Genomic DNA, 23347 nt, shown 5'->3' with positions numbered 1-23347 from the left:
ACCTTAAGAAACCGCGCGCTGTCGCGAGGTGATCAACCTAAAGTGTTCGGAGGCGGCATAGCCTATGGTAGTACTATATGCCTATGGAACAGATCGGTAGCCACAGGTAGAACAGGTGGCGAGCACCCCCCGCGGCGAGGGACCAACTTTACCTAAAACGTCAAAAGTATCATATTTGAAAATCCACCGCCAATGTAGTCGCAAGAACGGTGGAAACGAGGCTCGAAGCGAGCGTCGAGGCCGCAAGACGTTGAATAGCATTTCCAATATCGCCGGTCTCTCTGTAGTGCATTGCTCTTGTTCCCTGTTTCGAATTTCGCAGTACCATATGATGGGGTCCGCTTTATCGTACCGCCAATCATTACGTGTCTACTATTCCGCATGCACGCTACAGCGGCTAAAGTATCATGTCGTGGGTTTCAGACGCTATACTTTAGTATTTGATGGTGTAGCTCCCAACTATCCGGCCCACTACCTATATATATTTCTATTGAGCCTCTGCCCAGTGCGTGAACGTGTTCACGTCTGCGATATATCAAATGCTACGTGGGATGCTTGTGCCATAAATATATTTTAGACACATGGTGTTAATATTTCTGGCCTAGAGAATAGTTGCAAGACCGAGTGATCCGCTAGGCTAAGAGTTGTCATATATAATTAGCCGACCAAAATACACGCAGCGTTTTCGTTGTGACACTTCTATGCCGATTGTAGTAATGCGCCATTTTAGCTACAGCCGTACATAGCTAGCTACTCGTTTACTTGTGTGTACTTTGTTTTTTTGCTTTTTCTCTAACTTGTTTAAAATTGCACCTATATGGCCAATATTGAGAACGAGAAACGAAGACTAATAGCTCGTTCCGAAAGTTTAGAATTGTCCAACATTGTTGTGTATGATAAATTTGCTCAAGGGTGGTTATATCACACATCAAGCTTAGCACACGAGTGGTATGTACTTGGAGCTCTTTGCGTTTCTGTTGTTTTATTACATAAATTCGACATGGTCTCAAGACAGACAAAAATCGGATGAACATCATCGTCCACGACCACAACGGCAACAGATGACCTGTTCCATCTTGACTGAATCGTCGAACGGTGCCACTGCTTATGAGTAGTCACGACGGATTGCCGTGAAGGTTACTACGGCGATAATATAACTGGTCTTATCACTACTTTGGGATTTGGGTATTGATTTATAATTGTTTCGTCAGACTTCATGAAATTAGCCCACTGGTTGTTGCTCTACACGTAGCAGCAGCTTCTAGTTTAACGTTCTGAGCGGTAATGAGCACCCTTTCACCGGAATGGAAGAGCGTAAAAATAGGTCGTCAGGAAAGTCACTCTACGGATGTGTCGCGGACAAAAGCCGCTAATGACGGCAATTGACCGGCGATGCGCCGAACCGCTTTGATCAAAACTAAAATGGAATGGCCGAGGTCGTTATATTTCAAGGTTATGGTTGTAGTAATACTGACCGCATTTATATCCTGCCATTGACACGGTGGAAAGCCGAAAAAATCTGGTCGCTAGAAGTGTTTCTTGCCTGACCTTAGCGGCCGGTGGCTATGCAAGCAGACTGGAAGAAGGCAACATCATGACAACGGTGATGGTCGTCTATACCTGGGTCATTTCAGGCCTGGATTCACTGCTGACACGCTTGCTCATTCGCTTAGCTTCCAATTCTTTTATTCTGGTTGGTTATAGAGTGCCCTCGAAAAGGCCTCGTGCTACCGTTGTGTTTCGATGTTTCTAGTAACATTCATAATCTTCGCGTGCCGGTGTTGGATAGGTTGCACATGAGAGCTGATAGACACCGACTTTCGAGGCTCGACATCTATCATCCTTTATCTTGTGAGCAACCTGTACCAAAGATACTATTCACCGACGTCAATATATATAGGCTAATCTATAAAGAAATAGACTGTATCCGTTTAAGTAGAGGACTAGGTGGGACTATTCTAGCATCGGACTAAAAAAAATTCTTCAAAGGACCTGACCTTAGCGTGAAAGAGTATTACTATAACAGCTAATTTTATTAAAATCTATTCAAGGTGTCTAACTAACATCTCCAAGATGGAAAGGTACGTTGATATGTACGTTTATTAGCTTACCATTCATATAGCGTCATCACTTCACTTATACGTTACGACCTGGCGCAAACGAAATAAACTGACATAACAACTAACAAATCGTAAATTTAAGCAGTTTAAGTAAACTTGTGCGTGTACGTATGTGCATGCACACTGTAATGCTGCCGATACAAGCACAAATCGTTACGTATCATCTTTACTATTGATTTGTCTTCTTGGAATACAGTGTCATCACAAGCAATGTTTGTCAAGTCTCTCCACAGTTTTAGCTAGATAGCCTCATCCTATGCTGCAGCTCGCTGCCTTTTTTTCGACCAGCTTCGCGGTCTGTCCATTAGCATCGTGCTAACCCGCTTATTTATTAGTAGCAAGAGTAGTAATCGTCCCATTCGTGGGCTTATTTCTCCGGGTGTCATCCCTATCGCCGCTCTCACGTCACCTGGACTTGCGTTCTTTACTTAAAAATGGTAGCGCATGGACGCATCGTATGGAACGTTATCGAGCTTTCCTCTGGATCGGTTCGATGACATTCGTTAGTTGTGACCATTCTTCTAATTGGCACTATAGTAAAAGCCCTCTGGCTTCTGTTCGTTGTGCCTGCGTGATTTGGAGCCTGTCTTGAGTCGGTCCTACCTCTCGCCGAGCTAAGAGAATCAAACACTAACTAATGAAAAAATCTCAACAACTGTGCTAGCTTATTCGCTTATATTCGCTCGATGTGAACAGTCGGCCTCACTAAAACAAAGGTGATATATTGCTACTGCTGATGCTGTTGGGGAGGCGTGTGTAGCTCTCGACCTGCCGCAGTTAAACGTGATGGCAGTACTGCCCCAAGTCGACTCTACTTGAAGTGCCGAAGAAACACAATGGTTCGACAGCTTTCCATCTTCACGCAGCGGCACGAGCAGAAGCGGGTGAGACCGATGACTTTATGGAAGAGAAAACGAAATTGGACCGAAGACAATGGCGAGTGATGGAGGGTGAAGAAGCAGTACGGAATGAGGAGGCAGAGAGCACAAAGCACGAAGTCGTACCGGGTCCGGAAAGAAGCCTTTGTGGCCATCTCGTGGGACTCGTAATGTGTGAGGAACTTTAAAGAAATTGGCCACTGATGGCTTTGCTTTTGGCTGGAGGCCATAGAACTATTGTGACGATCGTCGCGCGATAGCGCGCAATATTCAAATATTTGCCAAACAGAACATAAAACAATTAGAGACGTGTGGCGAACTGGAGGAAAATTTTAATTCGATATTTCAAAACAATTCGAATATAAGGGAAGAAGGGGGCACCGTTGCATTAAAAATAACCAACTGGAAAACTGAACAAAGGTTGAACTCGGAACTGCTGGCCCCAACACAACGTTACGTTTACGCGTATATGAGCGGCCTGGGACGCTTTACCACCTATAGTGTCACCTGAATGTTTTTTATGTGACGGCTTTCGAGGGTCGCACTGTTCTGTTCTGACATAAAAGATATCCGGACTATCAAAAGGTGCACCTTGACATTTATTGTAGAACAAGAAGTTCGTGTATAGAATGATGTAACTCGGTATGTTATACTAAGGAAAGCCATTGCACTTAAGCTGAACATAGATATGTGTGCGGAAGCTCATTGTTGTGAAGGTAGTTAAAAAAAAAAAGAACAAATTCCATTTTGAACCAAAAGTATACATTGGTTCAATTATCGGGCACAAAAATTGACCCAGACAGAACAGCAATCGAAGACCCTGTTCTATCATATTATGATGATGAATTTGTAATATATTGTATGGACTATTTACATGTGTCTGTCCCGTACTGATTCATGCTTCCTTGCTGACAGTGCCTTTATCAGATGTAGTAATTATACAAAAGCTCTGATGGATCCGTGGATAAAGAGGTTATCAAAAAGCAGGTTTCGAGCGAGCTTGAAGTTAATGGTAACATTGTAATTTACCAACCATGTCTTCGCACAATTATTTCGAACACTTTTGTTTCGGTACGAAAAACTTGGAATAATTAAGCCCAGCAAGCAGTTCTATTAACCTATACATCGCGTATGAAGTTAGATGTACTGGAAGGCTTTCTGCCTGTTGTAACACTATGATGTTTTTCCACAATCAACCATCCTGTCCTTGTAACAATATCCATATTGCATTATATACGTTTGACTATTATACGTTAAAACCGCGTAATCAAATAAAAACGCTTTTAATAGCCATTGAAAAATCATACCTCTAATTGCTTTATTACGATTCGTCCCCTAACTAATAACCGAAGATCTAGCACGTTTTATGTGCAGTGTTCGCCCAGCTTGTCGATATCGATCGTAGTGACCCTGCGAAACGCGCACACAAGAATGCCGGAACGCATCGATGGGTTTGAAAGGCGTTTCTATATGCGTATGTTGTCTGTTGCACATGGGGTGCACGCACCTATGCCTTATCGCAGTAATACTACAATGGTTTTGTTTTGCTTACTGAAATTGCTTATCTAACCTTGCCAGAATACCCTTGCCTTTATCACCCTCCCACGGTACAAGCCTCTGGCTCATTTTCCCAGTTCTCCTCTTCTTGCGGCATCTTGTGGGAACGACTACTCACAAAATGGAGGCACTGCGGCGACGCTCGCTTTGTCCCTCTATTCTTGTGCATTATGCCAGGCCTGAAACCTGCCTGCATCGTGTCATCTCTGCCGATATTGACCCAGTGAACAAGGCGAATACTCGGGATATCCTGATCGGTTGTCCTGCGATTTCAAACCACTGAGCATCACTAGGGCGTGCCGATATGTCCCAGGTAGCAGGGAGGAAAGCCGAAGACTGCAGAAGCACCTCAGGGCCTTACCATCTCAGAGCTAAGAAAGCCACAGTGGCAGCTCTGTCGTGTGTAAGAGATTGGCTGTTGCGCGACGGCGCTGGCAGTCCGGTCAGGAGGAAGGTAAAAGACCTCAGCTGTGCGGCCTGCTGCTGTTGCGTTTCTAGCCCCGGATCTCGACCGTGCGCGCTAGGCTTCGTTCCTCTTATGGCGCGTGCTTTTCCTCTTCGTTGTTCCTGCGGGTAGCACTGCGGGGGCAGAAGTTAGGGACTAGAGATGAGCAGGCACAAGCAAACCAGGCTAATCATTCGAGAACTAGCGATTACTATCGGCGACGGATTGGCAGGCAAACTGTCCTTCCACCTCTTGGATCTGATGCAATGTTTAAGTATGCACCACATTCGCTGATGTTTCCTGGGGAAGGAACTTAGTTCGCCTGCGAATGACTGCTTTTCTACTGCAAGTCAAGCGCAAGCCGAAGCACGGAAGCATGTACGAGTATAGGTATGGCAGGAGGGTAGAGCAGTCGGGTGAAATTCGAGCTACTCTCCGAGCTTGGGCTGGCTAACGTCCTTAGCTGCTGGGAAACCGTCTCTACCATGTTCCGCTAGCTGTTCGCCCATTAAGCTAGACATCCTCCGTTTTGACGCAGATGCTTCCCCTTTGCCGGGCGGAAATTTAGGGCAAAGAAAAGGATGAGGTGGGCGAACTTAAGAAGCTCTTCTGATATCAACTGGCATCAATGAGCGGTCTAATGCCTTTGAGGGAGGTTGATAAAACGAAGGAGAAAGAGTGGAACAAGCTATATAGCTTAGAAGAATTCCTTAGGGTTTTCTGAACAATGGGAGTGGGCAAATAGGCTGAGCTACTAAAACAATTCATTGGACAAAAGAATATAGTGGCGATGGGCCATAGATATTCTATAGCTCCGTGGAGATCCAAGTTTGATGCCGGTAAGAGGTTCAGAAAATGGAGTTTTAAAAATCCTGCGTAGTTTCACACTTAGGCATACTCAGTCATCCACTCAAACAGTGTATCCATGAAGAATAGATATTTCTTTGTCATGTTGAGATAACCCATAGTTGCTTTCCTAGTAGTACAAGTGGTTTCTGTTGGAGAAGCGCTAGAAATTAAAACTTGGCTGTGGCAGAAAGTCGTGTGGTACCAAGAGGTTATTCGATATATATATATATATATATATATACCGAAACGGATTTGCGTAAACTGTCATAGCAAAAGCAGTACTAAGCGCTTTGCATCCACTTGTCCTCTTATACAGGAACTCTGAACCACTTAGGCCACGTCCTAAAGCCGAATAATCTTCGAACCTCGATGCCTAAATCTTAGATCTGTCTCTGATTTTCTGACCTATTCCGAACATACGCGCATTTCGCAATTAAATAGGATTTCGTAACACATTGGAAATGCCTTGAATAGCAAACGATTTCACTTTTCTTCTGTTGCTATTGCGAGATCTCGTGTCCGAGAAGCGCCAGATAGTTCGTTGACGACTCTACAACGCCAGTGCCTCAACCGGCGGTTGTGCAAGTATGGACGCCACTAATGCACTATGGGGCAAGAGAACCAAAGAGTTGCTTTGATTTGACATACAAAGATGCCCTTTCTCGCATAATAGACCTACGTACCGCTCTCCTCGCAACTAGTGCTCGTAGTGTTGATTATATTCTTATCACACCTTCCAAAGGGACTGCTCTGATGTAAGCCACAATCACAAAACTTTGCACCAGAACTCCCTTCATTTTCATGATGACTCTAGCAAAAAACATTTTCGTCACTTGTTCTATTTTTGAAGCTGCTTTCTTGTGAGGGACGCGTTACAGCGGACCGGTGTAGACTGTTACGGGCTGGTGAAAACGCGTTATAGTCACTCGTTTTATCTTCATATAGCCGTAGGTAGATTCAACCCATAGCAGCAGACATAATACATGCGTATCTGTCTTTGTTTGTGCGGCATTTGTGTATCTAAGGTTAATGTTTTACAGATTATTATATCTAGCGTATTTGCGACTAAGTCTGAACTGACCTTTTCAAAAAAGCAGTTTGCTCTATTTTTGTGTATGCAATAATGTCTACAGAATCTCTATTGTAGAATTAAGGAATTAGTTGAACACATCTTACAAAAATCTCATACAGGCCAGACAGACAAACTAACATAGACACCGACGTAACGGTCAACGAAAAGAAAGTAGCTTCAAATGAAAACATTCTAATTTGTTTTCTACCACTTTATCTCTCGTCGCCTCCTTTTCTGTGCAACTCTCCACGGGCTCTGGCACCGACCGAATAGAGCAGGAGGTAAGAAAAGAAAATGGTGGCTACCTTTCTTTAGATAGAGTAGCAAATGAAACTAAACTTTAGAGCGACAGGAAAGGCGTTCCCTAGCACTCCCCGAAGGGTTAGTTGGGACGAAAAAATAGGTCCGCAAAAATGAAAACCATACACAAACCAGCTCTGAGTGAGGTAAATACAAAGACCGAGGTACTATCCCAGAAAGTGTTGCCACCATCCAACGGGGAAAGTTGCGCAGTTCCTACCTTCGCAGTAACCGTCGAACTGTTTTGTATACTACCTTGCTGCTACTGCTCTTCTAGAAGAAGGTGGGCGACGGCAGAAATGAAACAGTAGTCAGATGGTCGATTGGTAGAATGGGTCCGACCCCATCTGACGGACGTGAGCCACCTTCAGGTTGCCTACGGCAAGACTGCCTTCTATCTACATGTGCGCTCAAGGGCACGATGTAACAGAAGGTGCAGAGAGGACGACGCGCTGCACGAACGCCAATATTGCCAGACAGCAAGCTGACACAGGGTAAGAAAGTGACCCGAAAATAAAAACAGGTCGAAGACAGGTAGGAAACGAAACACTGGACGGCTGATACGTGGAAACGTTGAATCTGATACCGATGCAGGCGTTTTGCATCGTTTTTTCTGCCGATCTGCTGGTGCCGCGCTGGCACGGCGGTTGAAGTCATAGTGGTTCCAGAGCTGGGGGCAGCACCTTCTGCGGGGAAGGAGTTGATTTGGGGAGCTGGTGGGGGTAGACACCCGACATTGCACAAAAATGCAATCCTATTTTTCCTTTACTTTCGTTTCGTGCTGTTGCCGTTTCTGTCGGTTGTTCCTGGCTGGTCATCGGCCTTTTCCATACAACAGTTATTTTGCCTGTCCCTCTGTTTGTTCACCCCATCACCCTTAGGGTGAAAACTCTTGATGCAGGAACGAGCTATGGTGTACAATGTTTTCACTACAGCTACCCGCCTGTTGCTGAGCCTTCCAGCCACTTGCTTGCCGGTTTGTTGGCCGCTGGCAGGTTACTTGCAAAATTTGGTACGACCTTCGCCGACTGCTTTTTTTTCAGCCTTCGGTACCGATTCTGTTGCTTATGCATCGCCCCGCCAAAGAAAACGAAACATAAAGGCAGGAAAAACCGGATGTTAAAGAACAATTGGAAACAATTGTTTTATGGGAGTGGTCTACTGCGCGAAGCAAGGGAAAAGGTGGAAATAGCCATTTGAAGAGATGATGGATGATGCCGGCTAAGCAGAGGAGATGGCCTGGGGAGACAGTGTAAGGTTTCATTTTCATTTACGTAGGGCAACAGCAACACGATTGCCTTACATGTTTCGCTTTGCTATGCCAATAACAATGGAAGTAACGTGGACGTTGGTGACAAAAGCAAAGAGCCGCAACCAGTCATTAGGCAACATTAAAGGCATAAACGGTCCGGCCACTCAGACAATCATAGCCACGACCAAACTAGTACATATGGGATCTCCATGAGTCTAGCTACTTGTCGGTGGCATCGGACCTTACGTCATCATCTGGTCCGGTCACACTAGGAGGGGAAATGGGAAATGGATGAAAAAAAAGCCCATTCCTTTACTTCTCTGTACCGCTGCGTATCTAGACTGCGTTCGCGTACGTTGATTTCTTGCGGTTGTATGACTCCAAAACTAGGCCGGCGCTTGCGTCAAGATTCAGCTGCAATGGTCGTTTGAACAGTACAGCGACATTATCATTCGCATCCCTAACCACCGTAATGATGCGTTGACAGTCTTCTTCCCTTGACGTTCAAAAATGGGTTTCGTCAATTTAGATATATATTTCTAGCTCTTTTGTAGTTTTTTTAGACCCAGTTTTTCTTACACCGTCTTATTGTGGGTTTGAGAGCACAACGTGTATAAATATGACAAAAGGTCATATTTAGTTTTGGATTAATCACCTATCAAAGTGCTTCTATTATAGGAAATATTATCAGAGTTGTGATTCTGATACTCGGTTTCAAATAATTTTTGTTTATCTTAAATTTTTTCGATAGCGTCCCTATTTTGTTTATATGACCTTACTACAATGACGAGTAAATAAGACAGCTTATCATCTCAGCAAAAAGTTGATTTTGCTTTTTACCTGTTTTCCTTTGCCTAGTGCTGTTTGCACGGTTTCGTTGGTTACCAGCCGTAGTTTTTGTTTACTCTGCTACCCGGGTCGTATCATACTCTGTATTACGGACACAGTTCAGGTCTTATTAGCGTCGTCAGACAAGTAAGAAGGAACTAACAATGTGCATTCTGGTCGGTGCCGCCATTACAGGGCCAATAGTCAAGCGACATTTATTCTGGGCATACTCGTAACAGTTTTAAACTGGCGCCCGACATTAAGTTAGACCAGCAGCTTCTTAAAACTTTAGGACTACGTCGTAGACCTGGGGGGCGGAGGCATTGCCAGAGGAAGCATAGGGAGAAGCTAGTATGGTTAGAGGCGGTTGAGGGGCATCGTATATAAGCGCGAAAGAAACCGAAGCAAGACAGGCAATTACTAGTGACTGACTGACTTGCACGCTAGTTGACTGACTGATTAAAAGCGGCGTTAACCAATGGAGCTGGTTAAGCACGACTGAGAAGTCCTGAATGGGTTACTTTCCCGGTACGCGTCATAGCAGGACACAATATTAGTAGTGAGGTTAGTTTACTAGCTAACGAGCTTGCCCCACCCACGCCAACGGTAGACACAGAAACTGGTCACAGCTGCAATTCGCGGTTTAGCTGACCCGGTCGCCTGAACGACTCCGTAGGTAAGTATGCCGGTATCCAAGAACACCTTGTTTCGTGAGAGACACGAAATTGATTTTTCGCCAGAAATAGCAGGGAGACGCCACGGTAACAATAATATTATAACCTCACAACAACTCGGTACGTTCTTCCGAGTTGTCGATATAAACCAAACCTTGACAGCCTTTGGAGTTTACACCTCCGAAACTCCTATTAGGCCACAGCGTGAGGCTACACCGTGGTGGAGCAAACAAGTGCTGATGAGACTGGCTATGAAAAGCAGTTGAAAGCCCAGAGCGAGGAACAGGTTTGTCGATTTTTGCTAAAGTCGATCGTTGCTGCCGTTGAATTCTGTTGACGCGCCATGTTTAAACCGGAATTATTGCTTGCCCCAGTGAATGCTTGCGGGAATTTTAGAAAAGCTCAATTGGGATGGGAGTATTCTCACAAAAATATATGCTCTATATTTTTCCGATATCATTGTAATAAGGTGAAATCATTAACTTTCTTACCATGCTATTAAAAAATTAAACCGCAATAAATATATCTGTTTTCTTTACCCTATTTGTTTTTCTGAATTATAGGGAGCTACAAGTGCTAAAGAGGTAACTGTGTGCATGACACATGCACAATCACCGCTCTAAATCCTACAAGCGTCTCAGTCGAGCTCAGCAATGGTTGCGCGAAGCTGCCGTGCAGTTTTCTAAGCATTCAGTTTGCTTAGTCCGCGTTGCACGATCTGCTGGGCTTGCCTGAGGCTTGTCGGAGCTGAGCTCACGGTGTGAATGCGACTCCGGCCCCCCTTCGACGGCGGGGTCGCCCGACGTCATGAGGCGTGCGGCCGTCGAGTCCCCATTCGCCCGGCTCTGACGCACTCAACTTTGGTGGTAGCAGGCAGCGGGCTCACCAGTGATCCTCGATTCGACGCCGTCGTTCCAATACCGACTGTTGCAACGGGGAAGTTAGTCACAACAAGTCATCTAAGATCAACCGCGGCATCGAGAAGAGTATTGGCCAACGCTTCCAGTAGTTGTGATAGTGATACCGAGGCTTACGACGTTGCCAATCTAAGACTATGCCTGGACATCGACGTTCTAACGACAACAAGACAATATAATGAACGAAGTCAGTACATGCACCGACGACTGAGGTACGGCGACGTTGAAGAGTATGTGGTAAAAGTCAGCAAAACTCAGCAGCTGTCAAAAAAAACTATCAATAGCCAGAACAACAACACAAGCAGTCGAAAAGAAAAGACGACGTGCCGCAACAAAGACGCTTGCGCTCCGCTGCTAACTTCAAAATTATCAACAATGTACAGAAGTGAGTGACCTTTTTCATCACAACCAAATTTGTTATTAATATCTAATCTCTTAGTCAATTAGAAGAACTTTTACCATTTTTATTTCGATTACACGTTACTAGAGTTCGCGTAAACGTTACCTGATCTATCGTATCGACTATTGAAAAGAGACGAACTATCTTTGCTTTGTGGTGAATTGCCCTGTCTTTACGGCAGTTCCTCTGCAATTGATGCAGCTGCTGTAATTCTGCCGATAGGATAGGCGGGCGACGCTTAAAAATCAAATTCACCCGGGTGTTTTCTTCTTTTTGCGTCTGTCCACTACGCCGGTACTGTTTCTACTTTTCACTGGACGGTAGACGAAATGGGCCGCCGACTAACGGCTCTCTATTAGTAGACACTTCTGGGATCAGAGGAAAGTAAATCTCGACATTGGAGCGTGCGGAAAGACGAATAAATCGCTTGAGAGAGACTGAGAGAAATCGGATTTTCTATCTCGGTAAGGTTTTGTTGGCAGGCTCTGTTTTTTTTCTCTATTCCCCATACATACATCGCCAGTATTTTGAAGCGAGTACCCTTCATCGTCGCCAGTGGCGACGAAGCGCTGGTAGCCAAGCTTAAGTTGCTTCCCGTCGTTTATCTACTTTCCATCCGATCGTTCCGACGACACAAAATATCTTATCGGCTAGCCATTTTTGCTGATGTATTTGTTTTTCCAATATACTTCGCTTCTGTAATGCTTTAATGCGCATCATCACACAACGGCGACAATAACCATTCTTCAGATGTGCACGTGACGAGGTCGTGTTATATACACGAACGTAGTTTAGGTACTTGCTTGACTTTTGAAGAAAATACATCTTTTATACAAGCAAATTTCGAGACTGTGTCTAACGCTGCTAGTTAGTAAACGATACCCCGTCCGCCGCCACGTGTGGTCCATCAAATATCAAGGCCGTCGCTGCGTTTAGTTGCCATTTATCGATTAGCGGTCCTACGAGCTCCTAAATACAATGGGCGAAGCTGTCGAAGTCAAGATACGAATCAATAGGTGAGTGTCGTATTCTGCCGTATATTTATATTATTGCTTAGTCGAAATTAAAGGCACAAATCCGTATGCCGTTATCGACGTTGATTAGTTAACCCGACGATTTACCACCGTTCCGTTTCGCCAGCGCGGTGGTCGAAGATAAATCGAAGCGTCCTTCTGCCAGCTCTGAAGTCTTTTTTCGTCGTTAGTCATGTCGCTAAACTTGCAGTGAACTTGTTGCGTCTCGTGTTGTTTACATATATCGAGTAAATCCGTATGTACTTCCTAGCACAATCTCTCTACCCCACCTTTCGTCATTTGTTTTTTTCTTTGATTGTGCCTAATATTCGAAACGGCTGATTAACTATAGTAGACAATTGCTCGAGCGGACAATCGTGGCAAGACCGCAAGCGGAAATGATTGGAAGGGGGGGAACAGCACATTTAGCAAGGGCATCATTATCCACGTTGGTGACTTTTAGCAAAGGTAATCACCTCGCATCACCGCGTTTCACCTGCATTTTAAGTTACTGGATTCAGATTTTAAATATTGGCCGGCTTGTTTTTTAACGTAACGAATACGTATACGCGCTGCCGTTGCTATAATTACTATTGTGCGTATGTACATTTTGTGCTTCTTAAATAATTTCATCTGGATGCGTCATAGATATTGTCACGTGTGCTTTATGATATCCATATTGAATTGAATTGAATTGAATCACGGTTGCTGTAGCAGCAGAAGCAGTGGCAGCGGCAGAAAGTCATCGTTGTTTCCCATCGTAAAATGTAGCGCTTATTGTTTTATTATTATTATATAGAACATTATAGTCACTTGACGAACGAGGGTAACAGAAAAAGCTATCGAGCTTGGTAAACAGATATGAAACGTTAGAAACAACGTCATTTTCAAACAATAAAAAAACTAATTATTCTAGTATAGAAAACATTTCGTTTATCTGGCTCGGAAATATCGAAGGCTTGCATTTCGTACTATATTTAAAGGAATGAGTCGTTGAACGACTGTTACCTTCATCATGCGTGATGCAATGAAGACACCTTTTTGTCGTGCACGGCATTGATGCTAATCGATATATGGTTTATTCTTAGCGGCCATCAACGAAATGTCTGAATCATCGCACAATGAATTGTTGATCGGACGGCGAAATAAGCTAAAAATACACACTGAGTAGCGTAGACATGCGATAACTACACTGGGAACCCTTCACTCCTGAATTTCTTGAGCAATTTCTAATGGAGATCTACAATGATGCTAACTTTCCGCGTGAATAACATGTAATATATTCTATCTACAATGAGGTGGTATATGTTATTCACCCGGAAAATTAGGTCCACTGGTCCTAATTAGGTCCACTGGTCCAAATTAGTCCAAAATTAACTGATCCACGTAACTTAACACGGAACACAAATTACGATACAATACAGGACTTATCACCGATAAAACAAGCTTACATGAGGTGCACATAGCTGGCTCCGTATATTCCACAAAGGTAGAAAGAATTCTGTAGATAATCCTATGTATTTATGTACTTTGGCAATAAAATTTCGCAGAAGATCGTTTTCCTGACAATCAGCTTCACTAATACCCACCACGTTGTACCTATTAAATGTGCCACTTGTGTCCTTACACGTTCGACGGGCAACGATAGCGACGCGTGTCTATTTTTTTGCCCATTTTGAAGCAGTCAATATCGTTCGATCAACGCCACCCAATTACTAAGCACTAAACAAGGTAAATACGAGCTAGCGGACAGAGAGTGTCGCTACCGCTGTTTTTTTTTTCGGCTTAACAAATTGTAGATAATTTTTTTATATACTTAATTTATTATATAGTGGTCGATTAACGAAAAAAGCAGCTGCAGTTCAGTGAACTATGTACATCAAATTAAAAAGATGCCGGTTTGTTCTTGGATTTTCTCTAAAATGCCATTAAATAAGCCAAGGCTCCTTAAGGTGCTCTTACTATTGATGAGATACTGCCGCTGTCGATGTTAATAACGTTGGTCCTTGATTAGCGCCGCGTCACTCAGGAGATCTGTAATAAGCCGCATCAGCAGTCCTCCTGTTCCAATATTTCGTATTCGGGATACTTCATGCTGCTGCAGACTCCACGTATGGTTTGTTGTTGCTCTTTGGAAAATTCAATGATTGAATTGAGTCCGCTAAATCTGAGTGATGTAAATATATTGGTACGGTTTGTATCTGTATAATGAGCCTCGATTGTTTGCTATATCGGTGTTGATGTTATCCTTCAGACGCCGAGAACCTGCTGCGTGTGGCATCTCTCCATGTCTAATCGCCACTAATTTACCCCCTAGAGTAAGAATTTTTAAATAGTAATAATCATATAAATCAGGTCGGTTCCAAATCTCTAAACAGCGGGCTAGCACAAAGGCGCCATTCCAAAATCGTACTTGAACCTCACGTGAGGTTTAACACTCTACCTATACGATTCGAATTATCGGTCAACCGTCGATGGCCTTAGATCTTTGTCTTATTTTTATATTTGAGCCTTGTTGCTGTACTTGATCACAGTCACCGTATAGTATACACTATACGCAATTCTGCTTAGTTATTGTGGATGTCGATAAACAATCAAAACAGGCCAAACAAAGCGAGCAAGCACAAATTCGTTCTGCCATATCGCGCATTGGGTTTTAACGTTATTGTTGTTGATCACCGTCAGAAGCAGCGTTCATTCGTTGGTCAGGTACCTCCTCAACCTGTACCCCATAGCATCGGCACTACGTACCTATATATAATATACGGTCTATCTGCTCTGCTTCGCGTTGGTTCAACCATTCCACGAATTGGCTATACCTTGTCCCAGTGTAGCGTCGGGGGAGGAACAGAGCGTTCCATCCCTCCTAAACTGTAGAGGCTTTGTAACGGGGTGGAGTTAGACCCCAAGAGAGATGAGTTTTGCATGGCGTTCATACGAGACAAGCTTGTATGATTCATCTGGTTGATACCGTGAGCTGTATTGACCGAAGGTATATGGATGTACAGCGCAACGGTGGTCGACGTTTGCCGATGCCGGCTTATGTTTTTGTTTGTTATAGCGTCGTCCAGTTTGTTCAACGTAGAAAAAGTCTCACAAAGCGAAGTTCATTTATCTGTTAACAGTATTAGAATTTTTCGCTGATAAAATAGTTTACAATGCCGAGACGAGTTGAGTTACTGACATTGTTCGCAAGGGTTTTGTTCAATTATTGGGACTCATATAGTTTGTATAGTTTAGATCGGCGTTATCGATCGTCAGAAAAAATGGGCATGCTGGCATCTTTGCATGCACGTCGCTAACGTTTATAATTTTATCGTAATAGTATTATATTTTAGCTCTGTATTGTCTTTTACAGGTCTCGTTGTTAGTAGCTATTTGTTTGTTGAACCTTAATTCGCTTGCACGTAGCAGCCATTGTTCCGATGACGTTCGAGCTGCCGAAGTAAACAGTGCGCTTTTTGCTGCCGTATTAGTTGTTTACGTTGTAGTACAACTTTCGTTTGAATTAAGGCAGCAGTTCCTTATACTACTGCTGCTGCTGCTGACGACGTTTTGTTAACTGTGTGCCCGACGCTGTAGCTCGAAAACCCATCTTTCTGTTTACTTGTCTGCGTTTTGTCCTGCTAGCCAAGAGTAAGGTGTATGAGCAGTAAGTAGTGAGCAGTAACTCATCCCTTCCGTCATGGTGTTTGTCGCATATTTTTTTGGATTTCTTTTTGCTGTACCTGCCCGTTTTTCTACCTCGTATCTCCTTGCCCGACGTTTCGTAGTTGCCCCCCCCCCCCCCGCCGTGCTTCGATCGTTCTGGCGTCGTTGCTAACTGTTCGTTGTGCCCTGGACGTCTCGTCGGTCGTCGCCGTTTCTCACTGGCACCAGCGTTGTTGATTCGTAGCATCACTGATTTGCCCGTAGCATCTGAGCATAAGGCAGCATCACGGATAGTGAGCGAAGGCGCTGAACAGCTCCATGAGCAGCGGCGTTTAGTTCTTGCTTGTACTCCAAGAGCAGAAACAAGACCAGTAGCAGCAAAACCTTTTGTGGCGGCAATCTCTAATATTTTTATTAGTACCCATGACGGAGCCTCTCGTTTTAGGTTTAGAGAGCCCATTTACTCTGTCGTTCAGTAGTTTCACCTGCCCCATCTGTGAGTAACGCATCTCTGTGTCTCTTTGCGGACTTATCGGGAGATACCAACAATAAAGGCAGTGAACAAAACGAATACAAAAGACACAGAGGGAGCCACCACAGAAAGCGGTGCCATCTTCAGCTGTTACAGCAGCATCGATAACAGGGGATAAGGACAACAACCAAGAGAAGTCACGGACGAAACAGCTTTACAGACGGCTGATCTCTCTCTGTCTACTCCTTTCTCCGACCCTCATCCCCGTAGACGACGACGACTCCATCCTTTCTAAGGCTAGCTACGGCCGAAGCCTTGCTTTCGTTGTGCCTTTCCCTTTCAATGTAAAATGGTGCCATCGCTGCGACATAGGTACACAGGACGAATATAAAGCCATGAATAATCGGCTGATCCTTACCCTCCAATTAGGCTGTGCTATGAGAGGCTACATCTACCTACTGATATGTGTGTGTATGTTTTTTTCTAAATCATCGGTCGAAGCCAGAGATCAAAATACAGGCGTTCGCGGTGTTTACTTCTGTACTTTTTTGTGTGAATGTGGATCGGGGGAGAGTCGGTGCAGAAACGTATGGGTGGATGCAACAGGCAATTATTAACACTAGTTTTCTACTGCTAATAACACATCTGTGAAGAACATCTATAAGTCATCTGTAAGTGCGCGATGTCACGGTGCTGCCTACGCGATATTCTTCGTTGAGCCTTCTCGGTATACACGTAACGTGCCTGGCTGTCTCTCCGTCGACCCGTTGTCTTTACGTCGTCGAATTATCGTCAGAAGATCAATTCTACCCTTATGCGGATGAAAGTAGAAGTGATTTGTTCATGAAGACGCAAGAACTTCAGAAAAGCGGCTGTACCGCAAGATCTGTTGAAATCACAACAAGAATGGGACGATTACAGGTGAAAATATGGTGATGAGCTCTTGATATTCTTTCAAACAAAACTATTTACGGAACAATTCAAATGTTCTCGTAGCACAGGGCGCGCACTGTCAGCAATATCTACCTGTGTAATTATATGCGCGAATAAGTATTGCATGGTGTTGCTAATACGACCATTGAGGAGTGGCCATATTCGTTTGCCAATGCGTGGCAGAGCAGGCCTGCGTACGTATACATGCGTTTGGGATTCCGGGCGGGTGCGAAATTGACGTTTTCCCCCCTGTCTGACCTCTCTGTCATTTAATTCCCTTTTTCTGCTTAGCAAATATCAATAGTCTTGCTAAGCGACAATAGAGTGTTTTTTGTTAACGTTGCTATGGTCGTAGGTGGAGTCCTTAGGTTTGACCTAATCATCACTAGGATACAATAAAACGTATCTCACGAAATAATTTAGTGTGGCAGTGAGTAAAGGATTTCAAAGGAAAATCAATTGCTTGCATAGGAAATAGATAATACGGTAACTGATATCGACGATTTGTCTAGGCCGATCAGAATACGTCGAAACATGGTCCGCGTCTTAGACAATGTATAATAAGCATTACCTATTGTAGTCTCCATTAGCTTAATACTATCCTATTCAATTTGTGTATGTTTGGTTCTGCTACATTTCGGCTGCGTTTTCTGGGCGTTGTAATGCTTACATAGAATTTTAAAATATTTAGCGCGGCAAGGTAACCATAACGGGTAACCACATTTATTTAATGGCAGTAGGGACTTTTAAAAATTCTATACCGTTGTCGCGATAATTACCGAAAAAGGTACACATAATGGACGTATAGGTGACTTGACGGGAAAAAATATAAGATCAGGATAGAACAGGTCGAATAAGGAAGCTCCGCGTAAGGTCGCAGAGTCACGAAGTTTCTATTTTACCATTAGGATTGGCCGGATTTACAGTACTTATGATATTCAATAGGATACCAATTAGATTTTTTGAAGAATGCAAACACACACTTCAAACCCATACGATAGTGGCGATTTTTGGCGCGATATAACTTATTTAGTTATTTAAGTAATTGATAACTGACTGGATATTAAGCTACGAATGAACAAACAGACCTGAATGTTGAAAGCTCTAAGACGGGTTTTATCATTGGACAAATAGGGTTAACCTAGCTATGGTATCGACAACGATCGGCAGTATTATAAATAGTAAAAGTGATGTCAATAGCTGCAGGCAATTGTGCTGTAATACCTTGATAGCTAAATCGCACCGTTCTTGTATCTTAGAAAGTGTATATTCGGTTGAATTATGTCCTTTCGAAGGACGCTGGAAGCGTGTGCCATAAGCCGTACAACTGCTGCAAAATAGGCCTAATTAGACGGAACAGATAAACAAAATAAGGGAAATCAAGGTACCGGTATAACGATGAGGGCATAGTTTGTGCAAAAACGCTTTCTTCCCATTTTGTGTTCCCTTATGTTCTAGTAGTTATACAATATCCTTCATTGCATATTCGTACGTGAACTAGTCTCTGGCCCTGTTCGCTGGACCTTCTGTAGAGCCATACTAACGTGTACCGGAGTGAACGCAAATCAAGCAAGAGGAAGGACGCAGGAGAAAACGCTTTCATGCTACGGGCTCCCCATTACCAAAATAGATATCTAATGCTGTTGCTGCCAAGAAAAATGCGGTAAAGAAAAGCTGTCGTGTTCATTCTGACATTAATCGTTCTTTGTAACCCCGGTCTCATCAAGCCTTTTGCGTTGTGTTGCGTTGAAATCTCGATGCAAGCACGAGGTTGAAGGTAAGAGGACTGACTGTGCCGCCGTCTACAATTCAGTTTCTCACTAACCGATATTACAATATGGTTTGACGAAACGATTATTCCGATAGCTTACAGACGTAAGTTCGACGATATCTTTGTAAAACTGACTTTATTGGTCAATATGTCGCTTTGTCTGGGTCGCAGTTGCCCTGTACCTGAATAGCTCAGAAAAACGCGGACGGACGATGAATAGCCAAGAAGAAAGATGGCGAACAGAACCAAGGATGTGCGCTTGTTATTTTGTCGTTGTTGTTGTTGGTGGTTATGTTAGTGTTGTTCTTTTTTTGGTGTTGTCGACATTCCAACGCGAGGCGCAGACAACTCAACAACGGCTACATCATTTTTGTACGCCACTGAACAAGAGGAAAAGAGAGAAAGCGGGCGGGCAAAAGCCGAATTCTCATGCCAAACTCTCAATAGCAGGAGCAACATGTACCTGTTATATGTATGTTCCGGGTAAAGGTATGCTGCTGGAGCGAAAGGCCAAGAGAGAAGCACGCGAGGGCCATGAGACATGAGCTAGCTTCGAAGCAGGCAAAAACTGGTGTATGGACGAATGATGAACAAAGAACAGAGAATCGAGGAAAACGAAACTGCAGAAGCTTTTGATGCGCCTTCTCAATTCACTCGCCAGCGTCCTGTCATCTTCCTGTTTCCCTACTACTGTCGCCGGCCGTACTTGGTAACGCGTCTCAGGCAACTATCTTCCGCTGGCAACGTTCTTCGTCGTGCCCCTCACTTTCCCGTGCCCAGCTGTCCGTAGCCTGTTGTCGTTCTTCGTTTAGCCGCTCTCCGTTGTTTCCCAGTGCTTCCCAGAAGAGTCAGTCTGATATTGGCAGTCAGACTGACTCCTTGAGCATTTCCCGTGTCTTGATTCTCTAGTTCGTCTTTGGTGGCTCCTGAAAAGCTTGGAAGCGGATGGGACATTTTGCTGGTGTATAGAGTCCATGCTGCTGAAGCACCTCGGGCTTCTTCCTTCCCGTAGAAGTAAGCTACAGTCGGTTGGCGCAACCTACTCATTTCGGTGAAACGTCACGAGCATTTCTATACAGGCGTCACATTGCTACATTGAAACGTCGGCCGGACAGGGTGGCAGGCCCATTTGCCTAAGGGCAAACCTTTTCGCTATGCCTCAGTCATAGGTACTTGTTCGCATAATGCTGCCAGCTACTGGCACGTATTACTGCTGAGGCTCATAGCAAAAAACGAAAACTCACTACAGTCTTTAGAAAGCTCTGAAAGATGTGCGTCAGGCCGCCAACTCATCTGAAATGGCGGGTCAAGGACCGTTACTCGTTTGGAGAAGGTGGGTGGTAGACTTAAACCGTATGGCTTTGGATGAGGTCAGAAGGAGCCGATGCGGAACACGCCACTGTCTCGACTTCAATCGAGGGCTACAGACCCTAGGCTCCTAAGCGTTTGACGTCTTCTCAAGGTCCCTTCACTTGGCAAACTTTGGGTAAACAAAACCCGGTAAGCTTGCAACATGCGCCAACCAGCTTTCAAGGCAAACATAGAAGCCAGGCGAAACTACAGGGCCTCTGTCGTGGTGGCTGTTGTTTTATAAGAAACTGTTGCCGACTTTGATTAGTCGGCATGGGGCGTTCACAAGTCGCGGCCGTCAAGAACTGCAAACATAAGATCCCGAGTCGACGATGTGAGTTTGAGTACCAACGCTGGAGTCAATGACCAATAATGCAAAAGTGCGGCTTTGCCGGAGGCAGCAGTTCCTACGCAGAGCAACGTAGCTTGAATGATCTGTTGAAGCCCTCTGGATAACTTAGGCCAATCGAAATTCACGTGTAGACACTCCCTCATTTCAAACGGTGTCTGCCTTCAGCTGGTAGCCGAAACTTATGGTGGCCGTTTCGATGTTTGCCCGCGCGTATCATTAAAGTCCGACAACTTGACTGTTCGGCAAAATGTTCTTCCTATCATGAACACCGCCACTACCATCACGGCTATAACTACTCTGGGAGCACGTAACTACGGTAGATTGCAACATGCGGGTTGTTTTCGTTGTCGCCTTCGAAATGAGAAGTTCTTTGGAAGACTGAACATCCGCCCCGGTTTTGTTATTTTGCGATACTCACGCGCGTCGACAGATGTCGACGCTGTGGAGAATAACGAACGCAGGAAAAACAAAAGATTAGCATATTTATAAACCTCGGCGACAGCCGCGTCTCCGCCTAAGAGCCTATTTGGTTATAATAATCCATGAGTTCGAAACCATTACAGATGGTATTGCATAACCCGTATCTGTATTTAAAGCTGGTAGAAGCTTAATAATTTGCTTATAGGTAATGCGCGTGCGTACGAATGGATACGTGTGTAATCATGAACAGGTACATTAGAGGAGGCAGTAGCCTGAATGTAGGCTATTGCTATATAAAATTCAAACAAGGCAACCTTTCCGAGAGATTTATGTTCAGCGAGGTGTGTATGTATATATATATATAAAAAAAGAGACTTCTGCTTTATATTTTACAAGGGATATCGGATAGTTTTGCGTTAGAGATGATCACTGCGTATGTTTTCTTTCCCCCTTTCTATTTCGGGCGTCATTTCTGTCGAGAGCTGGCGAGAAGGTAAAAAATCAGTAGACGACAACAACATCATTATTGGTGCCTCCCAACCAAATCATTCCGACATAAACTCGTACGAAAGTGAAATTTGAAATTACATCTAGATGATCGGCAGCGAGGAAAATTACAGGATCATTTGATAGATCACCGCTCTAGCTGTCTGTCGGCGGAAAGAACTGCGGTTCCATCGGGGCGGTGTCTCTGCTACTTTGATCGCTGCTTTTGTTTGCCACTACTACAGCATAAGGTATTGCCTTAGGATGCGTATGTGTATCTATCTTTGCGTATTATGTTAATTGAAGTGCAAGACACCTGCTGATCCGTGGATGCGCGAAGCGCGTGGATATCTAGTATTTGAATGAGTAGATATCCAGCTACTCTTAGTAGTCGGAGACCGCAATCTCTATTTAAAACGGATAAATTGTCCGTGACACCGACAATCAGTGTTCGAGGCTATATGCGTGTCAGCATGGAACCACTGTTGATTGACACCTGATGGAGTTCCATCACATCTTTTCCTAGTAATTCCGACTACGTTCTCGACTTTTGTATGTACCACCAACGACGGAAAAGTGGAAAGCCAACGACCTGTTGGTTTTTCTTAGTTAGGTTAGATACAGGATATTGGTGTCGGGCTTTTGCACCTATAGTGATCTGCATCATTTGCCGGTGCAGAATCGATATATGTAGTTGAAACGAGCGAGCGAGTGAGTGAGTCAAGTAACGAGCGGTGTATCTCATTTGCAATATGGCTGTTGAGCTTCGTACGCCCGTAAAGTGCGGAATCGACTTAAGACGTGGCGCTTGATAAATGGTGACTACTGATTTTGGTGCATTTTTCTATTTCAATTGGTGGCGCGCATAATAACGAACACAAACATACAGCAGACCACCCGCAGGCGGCAGAGAAGATTTGCCAACGATCTCATTGTGTCTGAATATCGTTGAACTATAGGTATTGTGTATTTCCGTATCTCTAAGCATCCGGACGAAAACAGGTTATAAAAAGGATCGCTGTTTTCACAAATCCATCACAAACTACAGCACGTGTTTGACGCAAGTTGGCGTCGGCTTCTGCGATAATTAGTTCATTAACTAAATTTAGTTTTATAGCTGCCTGTTACCTCCGTTAAATCAACTGTAAACCATAACTGGACTCTCAACCCCCTTAAGACCACATCGTGCATACTCTTTCCTATGGACGTATTTAGCCTACGCGGACAATTGTTCTATGAAATAAAAACAACCAAAACCCAAGTCGTCTAGACTGCAGACACTTATAGCACAACCCAGTACTGGTAATAAGCAGTATTGAACCAGCCAGAAAGGTAATGGGTCTGCTTTAAACAGCGGCGGCAATGGCAGCTGCGATGGCAGACGTAGTCCTGTTGATATGGGGTCCTTTGTATCTTTGCCAATCGATACTCTTCTATCGGTCGCTTGTGTCGCGGAGTCGTCGTGCTCGGTAGGCAAATTGCCCTTGTAATGACAGGGTTCGTTGGTGCCCTGGTCGTAGGTGAAGATTTTTATTTCCCCTCGCTCGACGCTTTTTCTCTATACCGGCTTTACAGCTCGCGCAACAATCGTCTTCCGTCAATAAGTC

General features: G+C 44.3%; 1 protein-coding gene across 12 annotated transcripts in view; it reads left to right on the top strand.

Annotated features, from left to right (window-relative positions):
* Positions 1 to 23347, top strand: part of Lar (tyrosine-protein phosphatase Lar) — a 165782-nt gene that overhangs the window by 96519 nt on the left and 45916 nt on the right. For all 12 annotated transcript variants that reach the window (XM_022789698.2, XM_022789699.2, XM_022789700.2 and 9 more), the window contains one exon: positions 10539 to 11277. In XM_022789698.2, coding sequence (XP_022645433.1) covers positions 10740 to 11277 — 538 coding nt within the window. In that variant the 5' untranslated portion in view covers positions 10539 to 10739. The remainder of the gene's footprint in view (positions 1 to 10538; positions 11278 to 23347) is intronic.

The sequence above is a fragment of the Varroa destructor genome, unplaced genomic scaffold (assembly GCF_002443255.2).
Source record: "Varroa destructor unplaced genomic scaffold, Vdes_3.0 BEIS01000002.1, whole genome shotgun sequence".
NCBI lineage: Eukaryota > Metazoa > Arthropoda > Arachnida > Mesostigmata > Varroidae > Varroa > Varroa destructor.
The sequence above is the reverse complement of the archived record's forward strand: the minus strand, read 5'-3'. Positions and strand labels throughout refer to the sequence as shown.